This window comes from Erpetoichthys calabaricus, chromosome 18 (assembly GCF_900747795.2).
Source record: "Erpetoichthys calabaricus chromosome 18, fErpCal1.3, whole genome shotgun sequence".
NCBI lineage: Eukaryota > Metazoa > Chordata > Cladistia > Polypteriformes > Polypteridae > Erpetoichthys > Erpetoichthys calabaricus.
This window is the reverse complement of record NC_041411.2, coordinates 10,081,984-10,103,885: the sequence shown is the minus strand read 5'-3', so window position 1 is coordinate 10,103,885 and position 21,902 is coordinate 10,081,984. Positions and strand designations below refer to the sequence as shown.

The 21,902-nt window shown below is 36.6% G+C and overlaps 1 protein-coding gene across 2 annotated transcripts in view; it reads right to left on the bottom strand.

Moving 5' to 3' along the window:
• Positions 1-21,902, bottom strand: part of adgrd1 (adhesion G protein-coupled receptor D1) — a 150,218-nt gene that overhangs the window by 85,118 nt on the left and 43,198 nt on the right. For both annotated transcript variants that reach the window (XM_028824798.2, XM_028824799.2), the window contains 2 exons: positions 15,285-15,358; positions 13,195-13,318 (listed from right to left, as the gene is read on the bottom strand). In XM_028824798.2, coding sequence (XP_028680631.1) covers positions 13,195-13,318; positions 15,285-15,358 — 198 coding nt within the window. The remainder of the gene's footprint in view (positions 1-13,194; positions 13,319-15,284; positions 15,359-21,902) is intronic.

Genomic DNA, 21,902 nt, shown 5'->3' with positions numbered 1-21,902 from the left:
TCTTTTTCAAATTTATTTTTCGAACTTTTACTGTTGTTGGTATTACATTTTTTATTCATTTTTCTTTATTGCAGTGTGATGTTTATATTGTTTGTTTGGGCTAAGGTATATTGTTAAGAACACCTAGTGTGAAAGATTACCATATTCTCCTAGGTGTTAGCAGCCGAAAAAAGAAAGCAATAGAAAGCAGTGTGGTGAACGGACTCCTGCTTTGGTGACTGACACAATTGTAGCTCAGGTATGAAGACAATTGTTTGGTCTGCTTATGCCAAGCTAGTAAGTTTCTTTGATTGAAGAAGCTGTCCATGTGCATATAAAAACTGTATGTGTGGGGCACTGTAAAATAGGTATACCTAACACTCATTCAAGCAACCAAGTTAACAGTAACTATAGCATAGGTGGACCAAAATAACAAACAGAGGTACTTCTATGATGATATACTCAAGGTATACTGTTAAGAGCACCTGGTGTGGGTGAATGCCATATTCCCATGGTGGTAAGCAGTGAAGAAAAGACATTTTCCAAAAGTAACAGCACAGTGAGCAGGCACCTGCTTTGGTGGGTGACACAGGTATAGCTCAGGTCTGAAGACAACATTTTGGTCTGCCAAGCTAGTAAGTCTTCCAGCTTCCTTGAAGCAGCTCTCCATGTGCATGTAAAGCTGTACACTAGAGGTGCTATAAAGTATTGATAATGATGTTTAATTACATTTCCAAGGTAATACACTATGCTTTAAGTACTTGCCGCATTCTTTCTCAAAGGCAATGTACAATCCATCTGTCCATTTTTTGAATCTCTGTTTCTCCTGTGGGCTCATTAGAATACAATACCTTTTTTAGCAGCACAAATGGCAGCCAACCCTTGACAAGATGCCATCCATCTATCCATTTTCCAACCCGCTATATCCTAACACAGGGTCACGGGGGTCAGCTGGAGCCAATCCCAGCCAGCACAGGGTGCACACCGCATGGTACGCGCACACACACACACCTAGTGCACACACTAGGGCAGGGGTGTCGAACTCCAGACCTGGAGGGCCGCAGTGGCTGCAGGTTTTCATTCTAATCACCTTCTTAATTAGTGACCTGTTTTTACTGCTAATTAGCTTCTTTTGCCTTAGTTTTAATTAACTCGACTCAGACCCCTTAGTTCCTTCTATTTCCTTAATTAGCAGCCAAATAATAATGAGACACAAAATGAGGAAACATGTGATCAGCTAACCACATTATCTGAACATAAAGAAAGATGAGAGTCTCAGTAAGGCTGATCTCTCAGGTCAATAATCAGAAACAGAAAATCAATAGTTTGGTGAATGTGTGCTATAGCAGAAAGAGAGCAGCAGCAAGCCGAGAAATTAAGTAACAGGTTTAATTAACAGCAAGAATTGGTTTCTCATTAAGAAACTGGTTGGAGTGAAATTGGTTGGAATTTGAAACCTCAGTTTAGCTGGTCATCTGTTGGCTCGTTTCATGTCACATTTCTGTTTGGCTGCCATTTAATGAGGAAAAGAATCAATTGAGAGGACTGAATCCTTAAAAACAGGGCTATGAAAATGAAGAGAAAAGGAGTTAATTAGCAGTGAAAAGGAAAAGGGTTAGAATGAAAACCTGTAGCTACTGTGGCCCTCCAGTCTTGGAGTTTGACACTTGTGCACTAGGGACAATTTAGGATCGCCAATGCGCCTAACCTGCATGTCTTTAGACTGTGGGAGGAAACTGGAGTACCCGGAGGAAACCCACACAGAACATGCAAACTCCATGCAGGGAGACCCGGGAAGCAAACCCGGGTCTCCTAATTGCGAGGCAGCAGCGCTACCACTGTGCCACCGTGCCGCCCCAAGATGCCATTCCTTGTGTATTTGTCATTTTAAAACATAGACTTAAATTTCATTTTATGTATATAAAACTAGCATGTTATTAGTTTCTAAAGTTAAACATAATCAAACTTGATAGTTAATATTTACCTACTGAAACATGAAGATTTGCTGCCTAAAATGTTACAAAACTTTGAGGGTCACTCTGAATTCTAAGCAGGGGATTTAGGGCATCTTGGGTCAACATGTACAAAACACTAAAGATATCTAAAGACATGAGAAAAGAGTTACAGGGCAAGTCACATGTGGTGCTTTTTTAAATTAAAAGATTATACAAACGTACTGTATTTAAATTCAAATGAATATATTACAATAGCAATTTGGACTATTAAAATATATAACTTCTTAGTCCAGTAAAACCAATTAAAACCTTTTGTTACCTGTTACTATCTTTGCAGGTATCTTTGCTTTGCTACTTTCCATTTTTCTGTGCTCTCTGAAATGCACTCTATAAGACCAATATATGTACCAATTGATTACAAAGCATTCTTTATTAATTAATGCAGGGAACAAACAAAAAAATCATGAGACCCGAAGCACATTCTGTGCAAAGAAACAAGTAATCAAAAGGCAAGTTTTTAATTTTGGAATCCCATTACATTCAAGTTTTAAAAAAAAATCTCCCCAGGACTCTGCTACAATTTTAGCATTTAATTTACACTTGCTCATAAAAATGAAAACTAGCATTTTTGCATTGCTTTGCAGAAACTGAAAATTAGAAATGCTGGCAAATACAGGAGTTTGCTTCTAATTAACTCCCTTTCATGACTTGCAAAATACAGGCTTACAGCTGAAAGCAGTGATTACATCCCTGTAGAGCAACAATGGCGGTCCATTCCACTACCGACTGGAGATGCAAGAAGATGTGGTACATGCATCTTGAGAAATGAAAGGTACTCTTTGCATAAACAGATCACACAGGTATTTAAAAAAAAACACCTTACTACTTCAACTTGATCAAGTGACCTGCTTACATCCATCCATCCATTATCCAACCCGCTATATCCTAACTACAGGATCATGGGGGTCTGCTGGAGCCAATCCCAGCCAACACAGGGTGCAAGGCAGGAAACTAACCCCGGGCAAGGCACCAGCCCACCACAGGGCACACACACACACACCAAGCACACGCTAGTGCCAATTTAAGATCACCAGTCCACCTAACCTGCATGTCTTTGGACTGTGGGAGGAAACAGGAGCACCCAGAGGAAACCCACACAGACACGGGGAGAACATGCAAACTCCACGCAGGGAGGACCCGGGAAGTGAATCCGGGTCTCCTAACTGCAAGGCAGCAGCGCTACCCACTGCGCCACTGTGCCACCTGACCTGCTTACAGTTCGGATTAATTTTTTTTTTGATGGCACAAATAATTCGTTGTAAAAAATTTATAAAAATGCAAATGTCTAAGTCACTACTCAAAGACATTTTCATGGCAGCATTCATCAATACAAGAAAGGGCATATAGTTCATTGGCCTTGAGACTGTTCTGACTTCACTACTTTATCTTTAAAAATAACAGGAGTAATGCAAGACACAAATCTAACAAATTAGCAGAGCTTAGGATTCTGCCTGGCAAATGGAATAATGGAAGGAGCCAATATAGGAAGGTGATGTAAAAATGAAATGAAGAGTATTAATGGGGCACTCAACTGGGGGGCTGCAGCCCACTGGGGGCCCCATTAAACTTCCATGAGGGCCACAAGATGATGAAAAATAATTATAAAAGAGCAGCAAAATACAGTAGTCAAATCACTGCAAATTTAGCTACAGCAGGGGTGTTAAATTTATCTTTTTAAAATGGACCGCTTCATCAACCTTCAAAACATGTTACATAAGGCCCGCAATGACTGTCAGTCATCTCAAAGATACCTCATATAAATTGGACTCCTTAGAAAGTGATCTCCAATGTCCGCATCATATCAGGATAGCAATTTGGGGTTTAATGGTCTCTTGCATTTACTGAAGCTACAAACCTGTAGTTCAAATGGGAACAAGAAAAAGTGAAAAGAGGGTGACATGTGTCGAAGCCATAAAGTAACTTTAGTGTTTTAGCACAATGTCAAAGATGTGACAGAATCATAAAGGAAATGGTAGCTCAATTTCACACACACTGCTACTGCCACTCTGCCTTCTTTTTAAATCTGCTCAGGTGTTCTGGTTGTTAAACCTTCTGTTGCTTACCTGACAACTGTTTTATGTGGAGAGAAGACGCATTTGCATCTCCAATTGTGTTAAATGTGACTGTCACTAGTGGAAGTAGCTTCTGCAATTAAGTTATGAAAGAAATGTCTGCAGCAACTAATTCTCTGCCTGCAGCAACTAATTCTTCATTCTAATTTTAAAAATTACTTTTTTTTTTTTAAATACTTAATCATTTTATTCTTAATTTAAAAATAATATTTTATTCAAGTGTGTAGTGAGCAGCTTTTGCTGTTATAATCATGTCTGCAGTATCAAATTTTGTATTTTGGTATAAAATTTCCATACTTTTTTTTATGATTAAGAAGTTCAGGCACTTTTATTTAATACAAAACATGCAGATTTTTTTTTCAAATGGCCTATTAGTTGTACATAATGCTTTTAAAAAACACACAGAATTTAATAGTATTAGCAACAAATATGAGTTTGTTAATAGATGTAAGTTTGAAAAGAAGCACCCAAACGCATCTGCCAAGACTGCAGCAAAAGGTTGTGTGGTGGTTGGGTTTGGGGCTGACATATTCTTATAATACACTGGGGGACCTTGGGGGAATAAAGGTTGAAAACCAGTAGGGCAAGGTAAACATCCCCCAGCACTGGGTGTTGCTATAAAATTAGTCAAGACACTATCTGCCCTTGTAAAATGGCTGACTCATGCCTCAGCATTTCAGATACCATAGTCTTCACCCCACTGACTTTTCATTCTCTCGAATTCCTTTGCACTAGACAGTTCACCTTTTCAATTAACTTTTGCAATCAACCTATTGGCACTCAATGAGTTTGTGCATATACACACAAACATATAAAATATATGCAACCTATATTTTCATTTTATTTATTTATTTTTAGACTTTTGTACTAGTCAGGACTGGCATTGTCACAAGTCAGTATACACAAATCTGTCTGGTTTCTTGTCAGTATCCCGCTTGAATTCAGGAAGTTCCCTCCCCGAGTACCTTTGACATTTGCAGTTTCTGTCACCTCCTGGTGACCTCATCTACCCACACTGGCTTGTGCTGAAGATTTCCACTGGGGAGTTTGGGTTCTTCTGTTTTTAAATGACTCCTCTCAGTCTGAACCCCAGTCCAGTGTCCCTGTGAAACCCCTTTTCATCTAAGCACCCTTCCACTTTTGGGAGTAATTAAACAGCACTTCTGTACACATTGTGTTGCAGTGGTTAACTCTGCTGCCTCATAGCTCAAATCCTGTGTTCAAATGCCGCAGCCTGTCACTATGTGTGTGAAGCCTGCATGTTCTTCCCTTGTTTGCATGAGTTCTGCTCCAGATACTCCAGTTTCTCCTCCCACTTCCCAAAAATGTATGTGTCTGTTTAATTGGTGGATCTATTTTCGCCCCTAATAAATGTCTGTGCCCTGTAATGAACTGGTGCTCTGTCCAGGTTTGCCTCCAGCATTGTTCTCAAACCTGAAGGCTCTGGCCCCTCAACACTATGAACTGGATTAAGCAATATTAGAAATTGCCAAATTGATCTATGATTTAATCTTTGTGTTTAATAAAATGCTATTCAATACCATCTGTACAAGTGCATGAACTTAAATTATAGAAGTATAAAAGTTTTACTTGATGCACTGTGAATGTCTGGGGCGCACACAAGCAGCCCCAGTAAAACCAGCTAGAATTTTGTTTTGGCACAGCTGTGTCGTGTTAAAAATTAATTTTAAAAACAGAATCTGAAAAATGTGCAATGAAATAAAACACAGGAAATTGAATTATAAGGAAAAATCTTAAGAGGACATGCTTTTGTTTCAAATCATAATGGTACTTCTATGAAGCTTGCATAATATATGGGAACATATACCAGCAAATTCAATTTCAATTTCACCATGTTTTTCAAACTGTCTTTTTAAAATTTTCCTTCATTAGGAAACATCCTGCAGATTTTTTTCCTCTTGTTTGGTAAGACACAGCGTGCCTCCATTAAAGATAATAAATCAGAAAAGAACTAAAATGTGACTTGCTCACACAGCCTTAGTTGCTGTGCACTGAATTACAGCTTTCTTTTTTTGTTTCTTATTTCCCACCTACAAAGTACAACACGAACAGCATGGGAATGGAATTTGGCATTTGCGATTGACATATCAATGTTCTGTGGTAGTAACTGGCAAACCTAATTGGTTTCCAAGTAGTCGGCCACAGATATTGAAATCAGCAGAGTGACAATTGTGCATCGGCTTTAATTTACAGCATGTCAAAGCATTTCCAAACGGATCAGCTGGCTGGAAAATGGAAGGCGTGATGTGATGCTTCACTGACTTAGTGTGCAAGTCAAGCCTCCATTTCTACAAATATTCTCTTCAAAGAGATGAAGGCATGGCAGCCCTTCCTTAGGGGAGCAGGTTTTCAGAATTAAATTCATGTGTTTAGTGAAGCCACTTTTGGAGTCTTAAACTGGTATTTAGAAATGGCAAAATGATTGACAGTCAGGAGGAAACCCACGCAGACACGGGGAGAACATGCAAAGTCCACACAGGGAGGACCCGGGAAGCGAACCCGGATCTTCTAACTGCGAGGCAGCAGCACTCACCAGCACTGCACCACCATGCTGTCCACTACAAGATATGTATTAAATTGTTATTTGAGTTGTGGTAGTTTGTTGTTGTTGTTATTTTACTGTTGTTGTGGCTTTGAGGCAGTACTTTAAGTGGAACTACCTTTCTGTAGTACATTGCCCAACAGTGAATCTGATCCATTTGTGGAGCTAACATGTCCTGCAGGACGCACTGATTTGCTTTATAATCCAGAGAGGTTATAAAGCTCAACACATTCAGACACTAAGGTTTTCTTTAGTACTGCAGTAAGGTGAATCATACATGTTATAATTGGCTAAGTAACAATAAATATTCAGCTGTGATGGTAGGTTATTCTTCTTATCCTTTAAAGGCATAAGAACTTGTTACTACCATACTTGACGGCTTTCCAAGCTAAATAGCTAATGCCCTGATTGTATTCTTGCCTTGCACACTGTTTTAATGAGACATGAACACATTCTTTAATATGCTGCAAGTATGTGTTTAAACCCAGTGAATCTCATAATAAATAAGGAGGACCGAGTTGCATGTCAGTGCATGTTACTTTACAAGCCACCAGCAACAACTGTGAAAATTTCCTAAAATAGAATTTGTTTCAGTTTATAACATTCAGCCTTGGCATCTCGCAAGTATCCTAAAAGTAACTATACTTTTATGCCAGAAGTCCATAAAAGTAGTGATTGAAAAATCTATGATGTGTTTTCACAGTTATAAATCTGTAGTCTCCAGTTTTACCCCCATCAGTGCCCTCATTTTAATCACATGACTTGCCCTGCTCCAAAAGTGCTGAGTCGTGGATTTGCTTTGCTTTCTTTGTTATGGCAGTATAGTAAAGCCAAAAATATTGTCCCTAACTGTAGCTAATAGTAATTTCATTCTTCAATATGACATGACTTACTTTAGAAATGATGTTATTTTACAAAAAAAAGGAGGAATATGCATTTAGATGAAATTTTCAAGAGAGGAAAATAGTTTCTTTGTAACAAAGTCATTATGACAATTGCAGCATTTCAGAGCTTGTGAAAAATAGCATACATATATTTCAAAGAAGTCAGTAAAAAGTTATGGAGGGAAAAATATGGAGTCTCCAGACTTCTTTATTGTGTTGGCGCAATACAATTATCTGGTGAAAAGAAGACAATAGTTTTGAAAGGACAGGGTGATATTGGAATGTTATATCAGATGGAGATTAATCATAGAAACAAGACTGTGGGATGATAGTGTGCACAGAAACAAAATTCTAAGTCGCACATGGGAACACAAATTATGAGAATGAGAGAAGTATTGGATCTAAGTAGGGAGATAATCAGTCATTTAAAGGAACCAAATTTTTAAACTGTATTCTCTTTTGAAAGCAAACAACACTCTGTTCACGGTTTCAACTTCCCAGTTTTCATCCATCCTTTTCCTCCTGCCTGTCCAAAATATCATCAAAATTCGTTCAAATAATATGGGCCTGCTCTCCAGCACACTATTTTCTAGTTTCTACCATATGTCTATGGTTTCTTGCATTTAAAAAATAAGACTGTATTTCATTGAGATAAATACACTGACAGGACACACTCAGTGACTCCCTTTCTCTGGTATTAGATTGTGCAGACGCTTATGCCATATTTTGACTATGACCCAAACCACCTGCACAAGTGTTAAATGTATGAGAAGCTGCCATTCATGAAACACAAAGCATTATATGGAAAACATAACACACTGTAAATGCACTGCAAAAGGAAGGGAGCATGTCAGACACAACGGTCAAGCTTTCTGGCATTTCTGAGATAATATGATTGTAGCACTATTTTTATTCAATGACATTTGTTCTATGGGGGTTATTTATTGTCTTGATTATAATCCAGGCAAGTTCCAGTTGAAGTTCCTTGAAGCTCAGAGTACCTGAATGGTTACTGAAATTAAAAAGATTGCATATTTATTTGACTATTGTCATAAAGACTTTGTCATCCGGACACATTCTGAAGTAAAATCCAAATGTATATATTCACTCAAAAATATGTCATCAAAGCCACCTTATGCATCGTGGACATGACAGTAAGTTCTCTAAGAAAGACAGTGTAAGGAAATGGAAAAGTCCAAAAACAAAACAGCTGTAATCAGCAAGTATATGAAATCTATAGAATTAAAATTTTATTGGGCAGCATGTAATTGAAATAGAGAGAATTGGCAACAAGGTACCATTGCTGTTTCCATATTCTTATAAAAAGAATCTTAATTGACTCCAAACACAAAGACATTAGAGAAAACTGTTTTATGGGCCACTCAAAGCCTGTGAATTACCATCAACATGAGCAATAAAAAATAAAAGCAAGATACTGAATTTTGGCAGTTGCCTTTATTTTTGCTGTCTTTATTTTAAATAGTGCTATTCATATAATACACCTAATAATGTTTTAGTATGGGTTATCACTCTAAATAAAACATTGCTTATCCAGTTGTGGTGACCTGCACCATACATGTTAGACGGTAAGTACCTAATCATTAGCCAACATTGTGGACAAGAAGACATAGCAAGAGATTATAACCAGAAAATCACACAAACACAGAAATAGTATTTTACTGGAGACAAACCAGAACTTAAAGTTAGGAAAAGTATGGAGTGGAAAATCAGGAAAGAACAAAGGGTCAGGGCACCTTACGATGAGATTCTTAGTCAAGGGTCAGGATCAGAAAATAACAGCAGCCTTTTTTAGACATTTAATTACAGTATGTGTTTGTATGTAGTTGAAGAATAAGGATCTAAGTTATTTTTACATATAATGTTTTCTCATGCTTCATCAGATCATAAACTGCATGGCTCTCAGTCAAACTTGCATATTTCTAGTTGCCTGTATTCTTTTGTACTTTGCATCTTGCAATCTTGTCATTTGTATTACACTGTAATGACAGTAAATTTTTCAGTTTCACCTCCGTTGCGTGCCATGTTTTAACTTTCATGTTTTTTTATTTAAATTCTGCCATGCTGGTGTAAATATTTTTTTATTTCTGAATTTATATTTTAAATATTGCAGCCCGTAATCGATAAAGTCTGTTCTTCCAGGTTTGGAAAATATAGCCATATTTAGGAATGAGGCATCAGGTGATGACATGTACTCTTGAAACACAGACAATAATCATAACCAAGAATTCAAAACTGTAGGTGTTAAAATCAAAACACTAAACCAAATCATAGTCAGAGAAACAAAAGCAAAAAATTTGCAGTCAAAATCCCAAGAAGGAATGCTAGAATGTTTTGTTGTATCCACAATCCTGGTGAAACACATGCTGCACACTTCTGATTGTCCGTTCATAGCATTATTGTATCAACCACAAACAGGATGTCCTAACTTGGAAGGAAATAGATAACTCATTTTTTGAGATGAGCCAGGAGATACATGCAAAGGCAAAACAAAACAAAAAAATATATCAACGAAGTGACCAAACCCTGGGCGAGAGGCAAGAATTAAAGTCAAAAATCAAGCAAGAAGTCAAATGCAGGCAAGATAGAAATATCAATTAGCAAAGACCGTTTTTAAAGGGTTAATCCACAAATCACTGGGTGCAATCTCTGACCTTTTATCCCATTGTGCCGATAAACTTGAGGTCTTGACCACAGAGACTACACCCCTACAAACGGGGGATATAACCCTAACAAAGGTTATGCGAAATGCATCTAACAATAGAACCCTAAAATTCAGCCTTGATCGTGACATTGAAAACCAAAAAAAACAGTCTTGCAGGAAGCTGGGAAATAACTTTAACTACATTCAATGAAACTGAAAATAAAAATAAACAATAAAAATGGGTTATCTAACATAAAACACCCCAAAATAATATAAAATATGCCAGAAGAAGCAAAGTGAGAAACAAGAAAAATCCAAAACAAACCAGATCATAACAGAGCAATTATTGCACCAATAAGTTGCTAATCACAATATGGTTCAAATATTTGCTAATTTTACTTCATTTCTAAAAACATAAAAATAACAAACATTGGCAACTTAATTCCCATTCATAACAAAAGCCAAGATAAACAACCAAATGATTAAAAATCGCTTAACCATCCAACAAACGTTGTCATCGATATCACTGTCTGTTAACTCACTTTTCATTAGTGGGCTAAGTCTGATTAATCTTCCTAAGTTAAAGTATTAATGTGAACTGATATTATGAAACCTTGGTAAAATAAAACTGAAACCTCTTGCATTTCTTGTTTAGACATTTGCAGTATACTTATTTTTCTCTTAACTACAACTACAAATCAGAAAAAGTTGGTAAAGGTATGGAAAATGCAAAAAAAAACCCAAAACAGTGATTCTTAAATTTACTTTGACTTTTATTTCATAGTAGACATTATGAACCCAAGATATTTCATGTTTCGTCTGGTCACATCATTTAATTTGTAATTTACATCCATTCCTGAAATGGTCTGAAATGCAGGAATGGATGTATATTATCAAATGAACATGAAATATCTTGGGTTCATGCTGTTTGCAATGAAATAAAAGTAGTAAGTTTAAGTATAACTGTCTTTTTTATTTGTATTTTCCATACCGTCTAAACTTTTTCTGATTTGGGGTTGTACCATTAACAAAAATGCTTTACATTTCTAGAGCCAAAGTTCAAGAATCCTGAGGTGACCCTTACACACAGAAATGTAATACAACAGGAATATTTATGGACTGGAAAAACCCATTGCATTATGCAGGAGAAGAGACTGAGAGCTTCAGTTGCAGACATCATCTGATTGCTTTTAATAAAAACCACATAGAGGGTGTGGCACATGAGCTTTAGAAAAGAGGAATGCTTCAACTGAGATACATGTCTGATAGAAATATATAGAGCTAGGCAAGAGGTTTTAGTTGTGAGGGCTTGACCGAGTGACAAAAGTGTGCCAATGTAACATCTGAGCACCACATGTTGCACCATTTCAGCTTTGTTTTTTTTTCTAGTAAGAGCAGCAGACCATGTCTATACTATGTAAAATACTTCACATGTGCTCTTTGTGGATAAGAATTTTCATTTAATTGATTGTAAGCGGCTTTCTGGATATATTTTAGAACCTTTGAATCTAAAATAAAGCTCCCTAATTAAATTGTACATATAATGCATCGTGGAAAAGGATAATCACCAATCTGACAGTTACTGTGGATTCAGAGGCCATACTGAATGATGTCTTTCAGGATATCCTTACCTAAATGTCATTAGCTTAGATCAGAAATTGGCCCATAAGTAAAAGTTTAGATGTCCGGTGCTGTGCATATCCTTGTCATTAGTTGTTATTGTTGTGGCTTCTTAAAATTCCAACAAAGAGTACTTAATATAGACAAACAGCCATTCATAGCAAACTCAGCATTAGCTTATTGAGAAGCCCCACAGATGTTAAAATTAGATGGAATTTTCAAATTCATTGAAAATCTCTCAAAGCCTAATCAGGTTTACTATAAAAAGGAAGAATCCCAAATTCATATAGAATGTCATTTTCCTTAAAATTGAGGACAAGATGGACAAGATGATTTCTCATCATATAGCACACCAAAAATTCAAGATACAGTAGCTCTATTTAAATCACATGTGTCTTCCACTGCTGTGCTTACAGCAGCAGATTTCCAGGTGCTAAACAAATCTCAGCTTCACGGAAGAGTGGCAAAGCAAAAGTTCACATCAAATTTTGACAGTGGCATCTGACACCAAATGAAGCAAGATTCCATGGTCTGAAAAATTGACCATTGTAGTCCAAATCTTGACATTTAGTACAAGTATAATACCGCAAATCACTCTGAGTGCCGATAAAATCGTTCCTTCCACAAATCATCATCATGGCAGTGTCAGTTTATGGGTCTGTTTCTACACATTAAGGACTAGAAGATTTGTAGAGACAAGAGACAAAATGAGACACTGAGAAATAATGAGGGAAAACCTGCTAGGGTTCTCAAGAGGTTTTTGTTCTTGGGAAAAGAGTTTTTTTCTTTTAAAGGAAAAACGGCAAAACTATCCAGAGCCATAATATGGGAGATTAAAACAAATGTGTCTTTTAATTTCAGGGAGTTTATACAGTTTTACAAAAACAAGCAGACAAACACTGCAATATCTGGATATAGGAGCCTGGTAGGGATGTATGAAGACATGGCTTGAATTTAAGCCAAAGTCTAACAAATGTCAACTGGAAAATGAAAGTACTTCTGGAACTGCCATTTCTGTGGTTTATTTGGAACCATTTTTAAAATATTATTTTTGCTTTGAAATTAGGATTGCCTGTTAATGGCAATACAGTACATTCCAATAAAATAAATTAATACATCAGAATAGTAAATACTTTTTCTGTTTATTGCAAGACTCTATGGTCTTGTGTTGCTTTCTTCTCTCACTGCTTCATGGTGTGAATTCCAAGTTTGCACTAAGAGAAAACTAATAACCTGAACGCTTAAGATATTTCATTGTGTGAGCATGCCAGTTCATACAGAGCATAACAAAATGATTCTCTTAATAGGCTAGCGAATGTATTTTAATTTATGATAAAATTTTATTTCAGAATCTTTTTTATTGAAGAATAACAATTATATACAGTAGATATAGTCTTACCTCCAGTGGCACCACTTGCATGAGGATGGCAAAGTTAGTCAGGTGGTTGCACAGGCAGATTGAAAAGGACAGGTTTCCTCCTGTTCTGACGCAGCCTTCATTGGACCATACTCCACTTCCAGAGCTGACAATTCACAAAGACACATTAACTTCACAATACAGAGCACAGACCAAAGAGATTCCACATGTGTTGTTAGGCAATTTTAAATTACCTCAGTAACACAAATAAAGCTGTGAAAAATGTTTGCAGATTAGGTGAAACACACTACAAATTAACTTTTCCACAAACAAAACCAGTGACTGCATACGGGAAATTGAGCAACAGAGGGTAACGTAGTAAAATTAGTAAACTAACCTCTATACGTTTGAAAGAAAGACCCCTTATGAAGTTGTAGCATCCACACTGTCATCATCTCCCTTCCTTATCTAAATAAATTTTGCAAATGCCTGATGAGGCTTCCCTAACTGGTTTCAGAATATTTTTTTTTCTTTTATTCTATTACTGTAAAGAACTTTGGCCACAGCATTCCTATGTTGTTTTAAATGTGCTATATAAATAAATTGACATTGACAATATTTTAGACATCTTCTACACAATAAATGAAATGCATCTTTGCTTGAATCTTTTGTATTGGAAAAAAGTAGAGTTGTAGAGAGGCCTTCAAAATACATCTTGATGTTATTTCACTTTAGCTTCATTCCCCGTCTTATTTTGTGTTACGTTCCTGCTTAGTAAACCTTTGCTTGAATTCCTGATGTTGAGTTTGGATTCTAATTTTGCTTCTTCTTGTGATGCTTTGCTTATTGGATGTCAAGTTTATAGTACCAGGAGTAACTGAATGTAGAAATCTCTTACCAACACTAAACAGTTATTTCTTAAGTAAGTGAGCATCCAGCTTCCCAACACTACTCTGAGTACCTATAGAGCATAATTGGGTAGACAAATAGTTGTGTAGTGCATTGTTTTTCCCATTGGCTGGGCCATATAAAACATTTTGAAAATGCTGGAACGGTGATTTATAAATGTTCTTAATTTGTAGTTAAAAGTCTGAAATGATGTGAGAAGTCAGTACCTCTTCCTAAACCTTTTCCATTCCTATCTGAGCATTTTGCTTTGGAAAAGCATTCGAGTGTCATTGCAAGATTTAAAAAGAAAAGTCCACGTGCAAAGGAGGCTGGCATTAGGTAAATGGTTATAAACTACTGATCTACAGGGATTATTGAAGTAGATTCTTAATAGTTTAAAGAAATGAAGTAAAATGTTAGTCAGCCTCCGTTCTTTATCTCTACTGATTAATGCCAGAGCCAGCAAATGAATGTATCTTGAATGCCTCTCCCCTTAAATATTTTTGTTGTTGGCTTATGAGAAATACTGTTTTGAATGTTCAGATCTTTGAGATTCATTTATACCTAAGTGATAGGTTGTTTTGTGAGGTAGTGAAGAATGAGAATGTGTGTGGTGACAGAAAGTGATAAACAATGCAGTCAGGTCTGTTGGATCATCCAGTCTATTCATTTATTAATGTTTCTTCAGACTCTATTTTGTTACATGTTTATTAGGGTTCTCTGTTGACAAACACACTTTCATATGTCTGATGTTACTATTATTACAGAAGATAAAATACAACACGTGTACATCTCACAGAAACGAACCACTTTATCACTTATTTGTGCCATTAGTTTATATTATAACTCTGATATCCTGAAATTTTGAAAAATAAGTGGTGCTTAAAAGCAAATCTCACAATTGCCATGCTTTCTCTATTAGCATTATAACAAACTATGGATCATATATCTCTACATGCTGTAAATTTCTACATTTTTGACACTTCAAGAAAAAGGGATGCAGGACATTCCAGTCACAGAAATTATTATGCTGCTCAAGTGCTCCACTACTCATATGCATAGATTAAGTCGTTCTTTTTTTTTAACGTTACTATATCTTTTTCTCTTGTTTGTTTTTCTGCTGTAGCTTTGTTCTCCACCAGGTCTTTCACAGAGTTAGTCCTCAAAGAAAGTGTATAATTTTAAGAATGGAGCTAGCAACAATGCAAACCACCGCACCTCATGCAATATATTATTGTACCTACCTATAGTTGAGATATGCACAGTAGAGGAATACTCTGTTGGTTTGATTGGAAGCCAGACTGTATTGTTCTCCATTCTGAAAAGGCAAAGAAATTCTTACATAGTTGTACTTTTCTGGACATTCATCAGCATTCTTTTATTGCCCTTGAACAAAGATCATAGTTCACTCCTTGCCATTTACCACCTGATATAATTCATATAAAGGTTTTCTGTGATTTGGTCTGTTAGGAGGAAATCAACCCCTGTGGTGGTGAAAGGCTGTTGTGCAGGAAGACTAAGTGCTGAGCTATCGCACACATTCTTTCAAAATGGCTGAAACTCATTATATGTTCAAAAATGACATGCATAAACTATTTTACAATGTGTGTTTAATCACAAGACACAGATCAATACTCGACAACTGTCTTGGCTTGAAAAATGGACATATTTAGTAAGTTTTAAGCTTTTCTTCTGTACCTCACAGACTACAATATAAAGTACCTATTGCAAGATATTTTTTTAAACTTATAGAAAGCTATTAGGTATACAACACAATTTTGAATGGCAATTGTATATATAGCATGTTTGTGAATAAATAACTTTGACTCCTCATTTAACATGCAAAAAAGAGAGAATGTGATCAAAGTAAACAAAAGCAATGAGAAATGAAGAACTGAGAAACATAATGGAGACTAGGTAGTCAGAGGTACCAAAACGGCTACAAGGCATGCAGCAATTCAGTGTGATCAATGTTTTCTTTAAAGAGTGCTAATTGATGACAGTATTGATTTAAAAAATGCAGAATATTGAACAATTTGGAGTCAGTCCCATTGAAAGGACCTTTTTGCAATTTTAAATAATTCAGCACATAGATTTCTTATTTTAATATAGCAAGATGATTCCTTTACTTGTTTAAAAAAATGAGAGCTAGTAGTGTAGTGAAGGTTATCCCATTCAAGTGTTCATTAAGCAATAGAGCTTCATCCAGACATATCTCAGCAAATTAAAGGATAAGGAGGGAAATAGTAAAGTCCTGTAAAGTATTAAGTGAGGGGATTACATAAAACATGAGGCTGATGGCAGTAGGCATCTGAACATACATCTCTAACAAATGAGGTTTCATCTAGGATTACGTTTAGACAGTTCAAGTTGAGAGAGATGCATAATTCTGAAATGCATTAGGCCATGTATAACAAAAAATAAAGAAAAATGCATCCTGTCACAGGTTGACTTCCATAATAATGGGGTGCAGTTGCTATTACTGTCACAGGTTATCTGAAGCTGCATTGTTGTGGAAGTATTGGAAGAGTGTAGACTTGCTTCGTTTATCAGTAATATAAGTTATAATAGTAGATAATGGATGATATTTAGGCAAGAAAGTTATGTTGCTTTTAGCTTTGTATGTAATGGAAGAAATAGTTTTTTGTAAGAGGTTATGTGTAGGACAAAATTATTCAAAACACACAAATCGGTTATGGATGTACAAATCTCAAATGGTCTGTGTGCCAAATATTGAATCATGTGTGCTAATTTGCAGATATTGGTGTGCAGAATAAAGCATCCATCCATCAATGTGTTCAGTAATGTGTGCTTCCTTTTACAGTCTCAAAAGTGCATGCATCTGCTGCTCAATAATATAGATATAATTTAAAATAGAGCCATGACTCCTTCCTCTTTAGGTCTATGAAGAAATTATTTTTCAGCCAGTGTTACTTCCTATTCTATATAAATGATATTACAATTCAGTACCAGTTTCCAAAAAAGTGTCTACATGTAAGTTACTTCTTCTACTCTGTTATGGCACACATTATGGTAGCTGACCCTTAACTTTCCTCACTTCCCTTTGCCAGTACCTGAAAGAATTGTTCTTACTGGGCTAGTTCCATTGCAGGTAAGAAAACACTATGAAATGAAATATAGTCAGGCAATGAATGTAGTGAAATGAAAAGACAACACACATGAAAACTGCACGTTCACGAGAGGCAAGAAATTTCTAAATTGTTTGGTTGCCTTGACGGATGTCCGCTTTCTGATTCATGCTTCTTCTGCTCAAGGGACACATCTGCAAGAAGAAAACTATTCATTGAACATTATGTGTTCCAGATGAGACAGGTGCTGTCTGTTAGACATGTGGAATATCACATTATTCAGCCACGCATTTATATTACTGTCTAAATCAAATGTCAGTCACAGTGTGAAAACAGCCTTTATCAGTGTATTCAAGACAAACTCTATATCCAAACTGGGTGTGTACAAACCCAAGTAGCTAATTTGTCTCAAAGATAATTTGTTTATCATTTTTTTTTATTACAAGGAGTTGTGAAGCTAGCAGTCATTCTGTAAGTATTGGGCACAAGACAAGAATATCTCTTAGACAGGGTACTGGTAAACGACAGAGCACAGTCACGTAATCTCATGACAGGTCTCAGGTGCAGTCTGACTAGAGAGACTGAGCAGGTCTGGTTTTATTCCCGGCACGGACATTAGGAAAACATGTATGAACATAGAGAAGGCCATTTATCTTTTCTAACTCATTAGGCTAACTAGTAGATATTCTTTAAAGTTATGCAATTTATTATAACAATAAAAAAATTGATTAGTTTTTTTCCAGGCTCACAACCACTCAAATTAATAGTCATTTTTTCATCAACTCTTTTTCTGTGGTTTTCCCATTTGCATTTTGCATGCCAGTGCAAGGGTGCAAGGCAGGATTACAGTTTCCTATATTGCGTACAACACAGGTATTTGACATATATGTATATATATTCACCATGGAAAAAGAAATGAAGCAACACATCAGCTTCCTGGACATCTACATTGACAGAAATAATGACGCCACCCTGACCACTAGTGTTTACCGTAAGGAATGCTATGCAGACAAAATATTACACTTCGCCAGCAACCACCCAGTATCTCATAAACAGAGCTGTGTTAAAACTTTATTCAGAAGAGTCCACACCCATTGTAATACGAAGGAAACAAAAACGAATAAAAGATGCTATCTTTTCCATCTTTTTACTTCAAATGGATACTCAAAGACATTCATTAAACAATGCCTACAGAGAAGATGCCAAAAAATTCAGGAAACAATTGACTCAAACAAGACCCCCCATCCCAACTGGTACACACTTCCTTATCAACACAGTTTGTCTGAAGGTGCAGCACGCATCCTGGCCAAATCAGGCATCAGAATAGCACACAAGCCTACAAACAACCTGCGCACAGTCCTTTTCAACGCTAAAAACAAGAAATCAACAGCAGAAATATGAAACGAAGTTTATAGCATTCCATACATTTCTTGCCCAGCAGTATACATAGGACAAACATCAAAAAGAATTGCAACATGTATACAGGAACATCGCAACGCCGTTAGAAGGAAGGACTCACGATCACAGATCTATACAGATACAAAATCAACAGGACATACATTTAACTGGGACAATGTACAAGTAAGATTTAAGGCCAGTACTAAAAGTGCCAGAGAGCTGGCTGAATCTTGGCTATCAGACAAAAACGCCATTAACAGACTTTTGGACATAAACCCAGCATATACAAACTTAAGAAGAACATATTCATAATAAATAAAACGTTACAACCAATACTCCCCCCGCCTAATTTTGCTATATATTGCCTTTGATTCTTGTATGTCAAAGCATTACCCTCTGATGAAGACTCCTGGTAAGGGCTGAAAGCTCAGGAATACAAAACTACTTTATGATACGTGATTCATTTTTTCTCCCTTTGTGGATCTCCAGCTGCAAATATGCAAACCGTATCACAGACCTTCGCTTCCATATATATATATATATATATCTCAGTATTGGGACTATGCTGCCATTAACGCCTGTCCCAACAAAGTGGAGAAAACAACAGCTGAGGTTTGTTGATTGTGTCTTTATGCTTTAAACCACCGATGTAGAATTCTTCTTACTGTGTGGCTAGTAACCAATTGGAAAACAGTATTAGAAGCACATCTGGACAGTTATTAATTGGAGATATAAACACTAAAATCCTCTTCTCTTTAGAGAAGGTAATAACAATGATAATATCATCAGTGTAATAGCCAATAATGAAGATCAATTCAAAACATTCATTTTCTTGTCAAAAAACAGTAGTTTGCAACAAATTGCAATAATGCCCAGGCTGCAGTTTTTCTTTCATGACTTTGATGGTCACAGATCTGGAATATGTATTCTCCTTTCTTAGGAAATGCCACAGTAAAAGACTTGGACCCTAATTTGATCCTTGGCTTGATCTCTCTTTCTGTGGAATTTACTTGTTCTCCCAGATAGTCTGGTTTCCTCCTAAAATATAAATATGTGCTGCTAGTGACTCGTAATTGACCCGGAATAAGTGTGTGTGAAGGAGAAATTGCCTCCTGACTTGCATTTGTGACTGCTAAAATGCACTGCAATCCCACTACTCTATTTAAGTCCTCTAGATGAAGTGGGCTCAAATAAATAGATGGTTACTTACTGGGTGGAGGATAAGGGCCTGAGGTGTCACCAGCCAACAGAGTAATTATCCTGTTGCAGACGCTGTAGTTTGGCTAATCAGGAACACTAGCTGAAAGGTTTTTGGCAAGCATTTAAGATGAACTCTTCACCAGATAAACATGCCTATGGCCTCCCTACCCGCACAGCTTGAGTGACACTAATGTGCCTGCCTGTCAAATATAGCAGAGCAGTATGAAGACAACACGCTGTCCCACATGCAACATTGACTGCTGTGTTGTTTTAAATTGGGTTGAGAGACTCTCTACTGTCTTGAAGCATTTCATCTGACTGTAACTCACATTTTCCACGTAATTTCTGCAATCTGATTTGGAGTCCTGGGGGAAAGTGAGCTAATGGCTTCGGGAATGCAAGTTTGATAATTGGGGCTTTGCTCCAATCACAGATTAAGTCGCTAGACTTCTGTCCAATTTTTTTTACTAGCACATAATCTCAAAACCTGGCAAGCTCTCTACGCCCATTCCATTTTTTCTTCATTTGAGAATTTTTACAGATGATTTCCATTTGCATATTTTGCAACAAACACTACTGGCACAGTTTTCTGTCTTAAAATTTTGGAATATTATCAAGCACAGAGCAAGAGGCTCACCCAGACTGAGCTCTCTTCCAACCCCAATTGTGCTTTGTACTTTAAAATAAAGAATTCTTCTTAATGTGGAGGCATTGCCGTAATGGTAGAATTGGAAGTCCACTCAAAATAATTTATAGTCTTTCAAATTTAATATGACACACTGTTACATAATTTCCAGGTGGAGAACAAACACCATTAAATACATTAATTTATATATATAGGTTTTTCAGAATTGTTAAGTTGTTAAAGTTTTCGTCACCTTAGCTTTTTTTTCTGTAGAGATTAAAAGGAAAAACTCAAGTCAAATCAGTCAGTTCCCAAATTGGAACTCTGTTGTTCTTACACTTTTCAAATCAAAGGATACAAAGAAAACAATAGAATAGAAGTAATATAATAATCTTCTCTTTCAACTGGCTCAGTGAACTACATAGATGTATTAGTATAAAATAACATTCAGAATGCACACTCTGCCACTCTGTACTAATATTTATAATTGGTACACTTATTGCTGTCATCCTGACTCTCAGTACTGGTAAATTATGGCCAGCTGGCAACAGAGGAGTGGAAAACAAACAGTTCATTTGTTGCAGGTCCAGGAGAAAATACGTCTCTGAGGATTCACAGTCCTCATAAAGTTAGAATCCAGCTGAAATAGGCCATCTGATTGCCTGGCATTTCTTTGGGCTTTCTTGTTGGTTGGTGTCTATAATTGCAGTGCAGTTATTTGATGGTCTGATGCTGGTATCTGTAACTGATGATGCTGCTTTTTTTATTCACTCCAAGGTTCCTTTTTCAAGGCCAGGATGGTTTTCTTGGTCAGACTAGCAGTGGTGTATACTTTATGTAATGCTTTATTGTTAAAGGCTCCTTCTTGGTTGTTGGATGCCGAGTCACTTGTAGTCTTTAGCTAATTACTAAAGTCGTTAAGCAAACGTAGTCTTGATGAGAATTTTCACTGGCGTCCCACATACACTCTTGTGTTTCCTGAGTAACTGACTTAATGTTCCTGTTTATCAGCGATGACCTATTTTATCCTTCTTCTAATAGGTGATGTTTATGGTGTGTATAACCAAAGGCTTGGATACTTAGACAATGGGGGCCTTTATTTAGTATATTACAAATTAAAGGGTCATGGCTGTTGGTGATAGTTTGAGATAGTGGGATGAGGGCCAAATGACTAATGCTTCTACTTTGTTCTTAAGGCCCTGTAAATCAGCACTACAACATGTATAGACTTCTGACTGTGAATATATTGTCACTATCTTCAGTGGCTTAGCTCCAATCTCAGAATAAAAAAATAGACCAATTAGGTTACACTGGCCATTTTATCCCTTAAAATCTGCTTAGCAATGGATGCGCAACTGATAGTATTTAGCTTGCATTTTGTTTTTATTAGCTTGGAGTTTCCACAGTTGAATAATTACATTATGATGCTCTTAGTTTGATAATGTCCGAGTGTGATGAACGGTGCATTGTGTTTAGTCACCTATCTTATCTTCAGTATATTAGCCTGTACTTACCTATAGAATTATTTTGTAGTGTTCCTTGTTATCTCA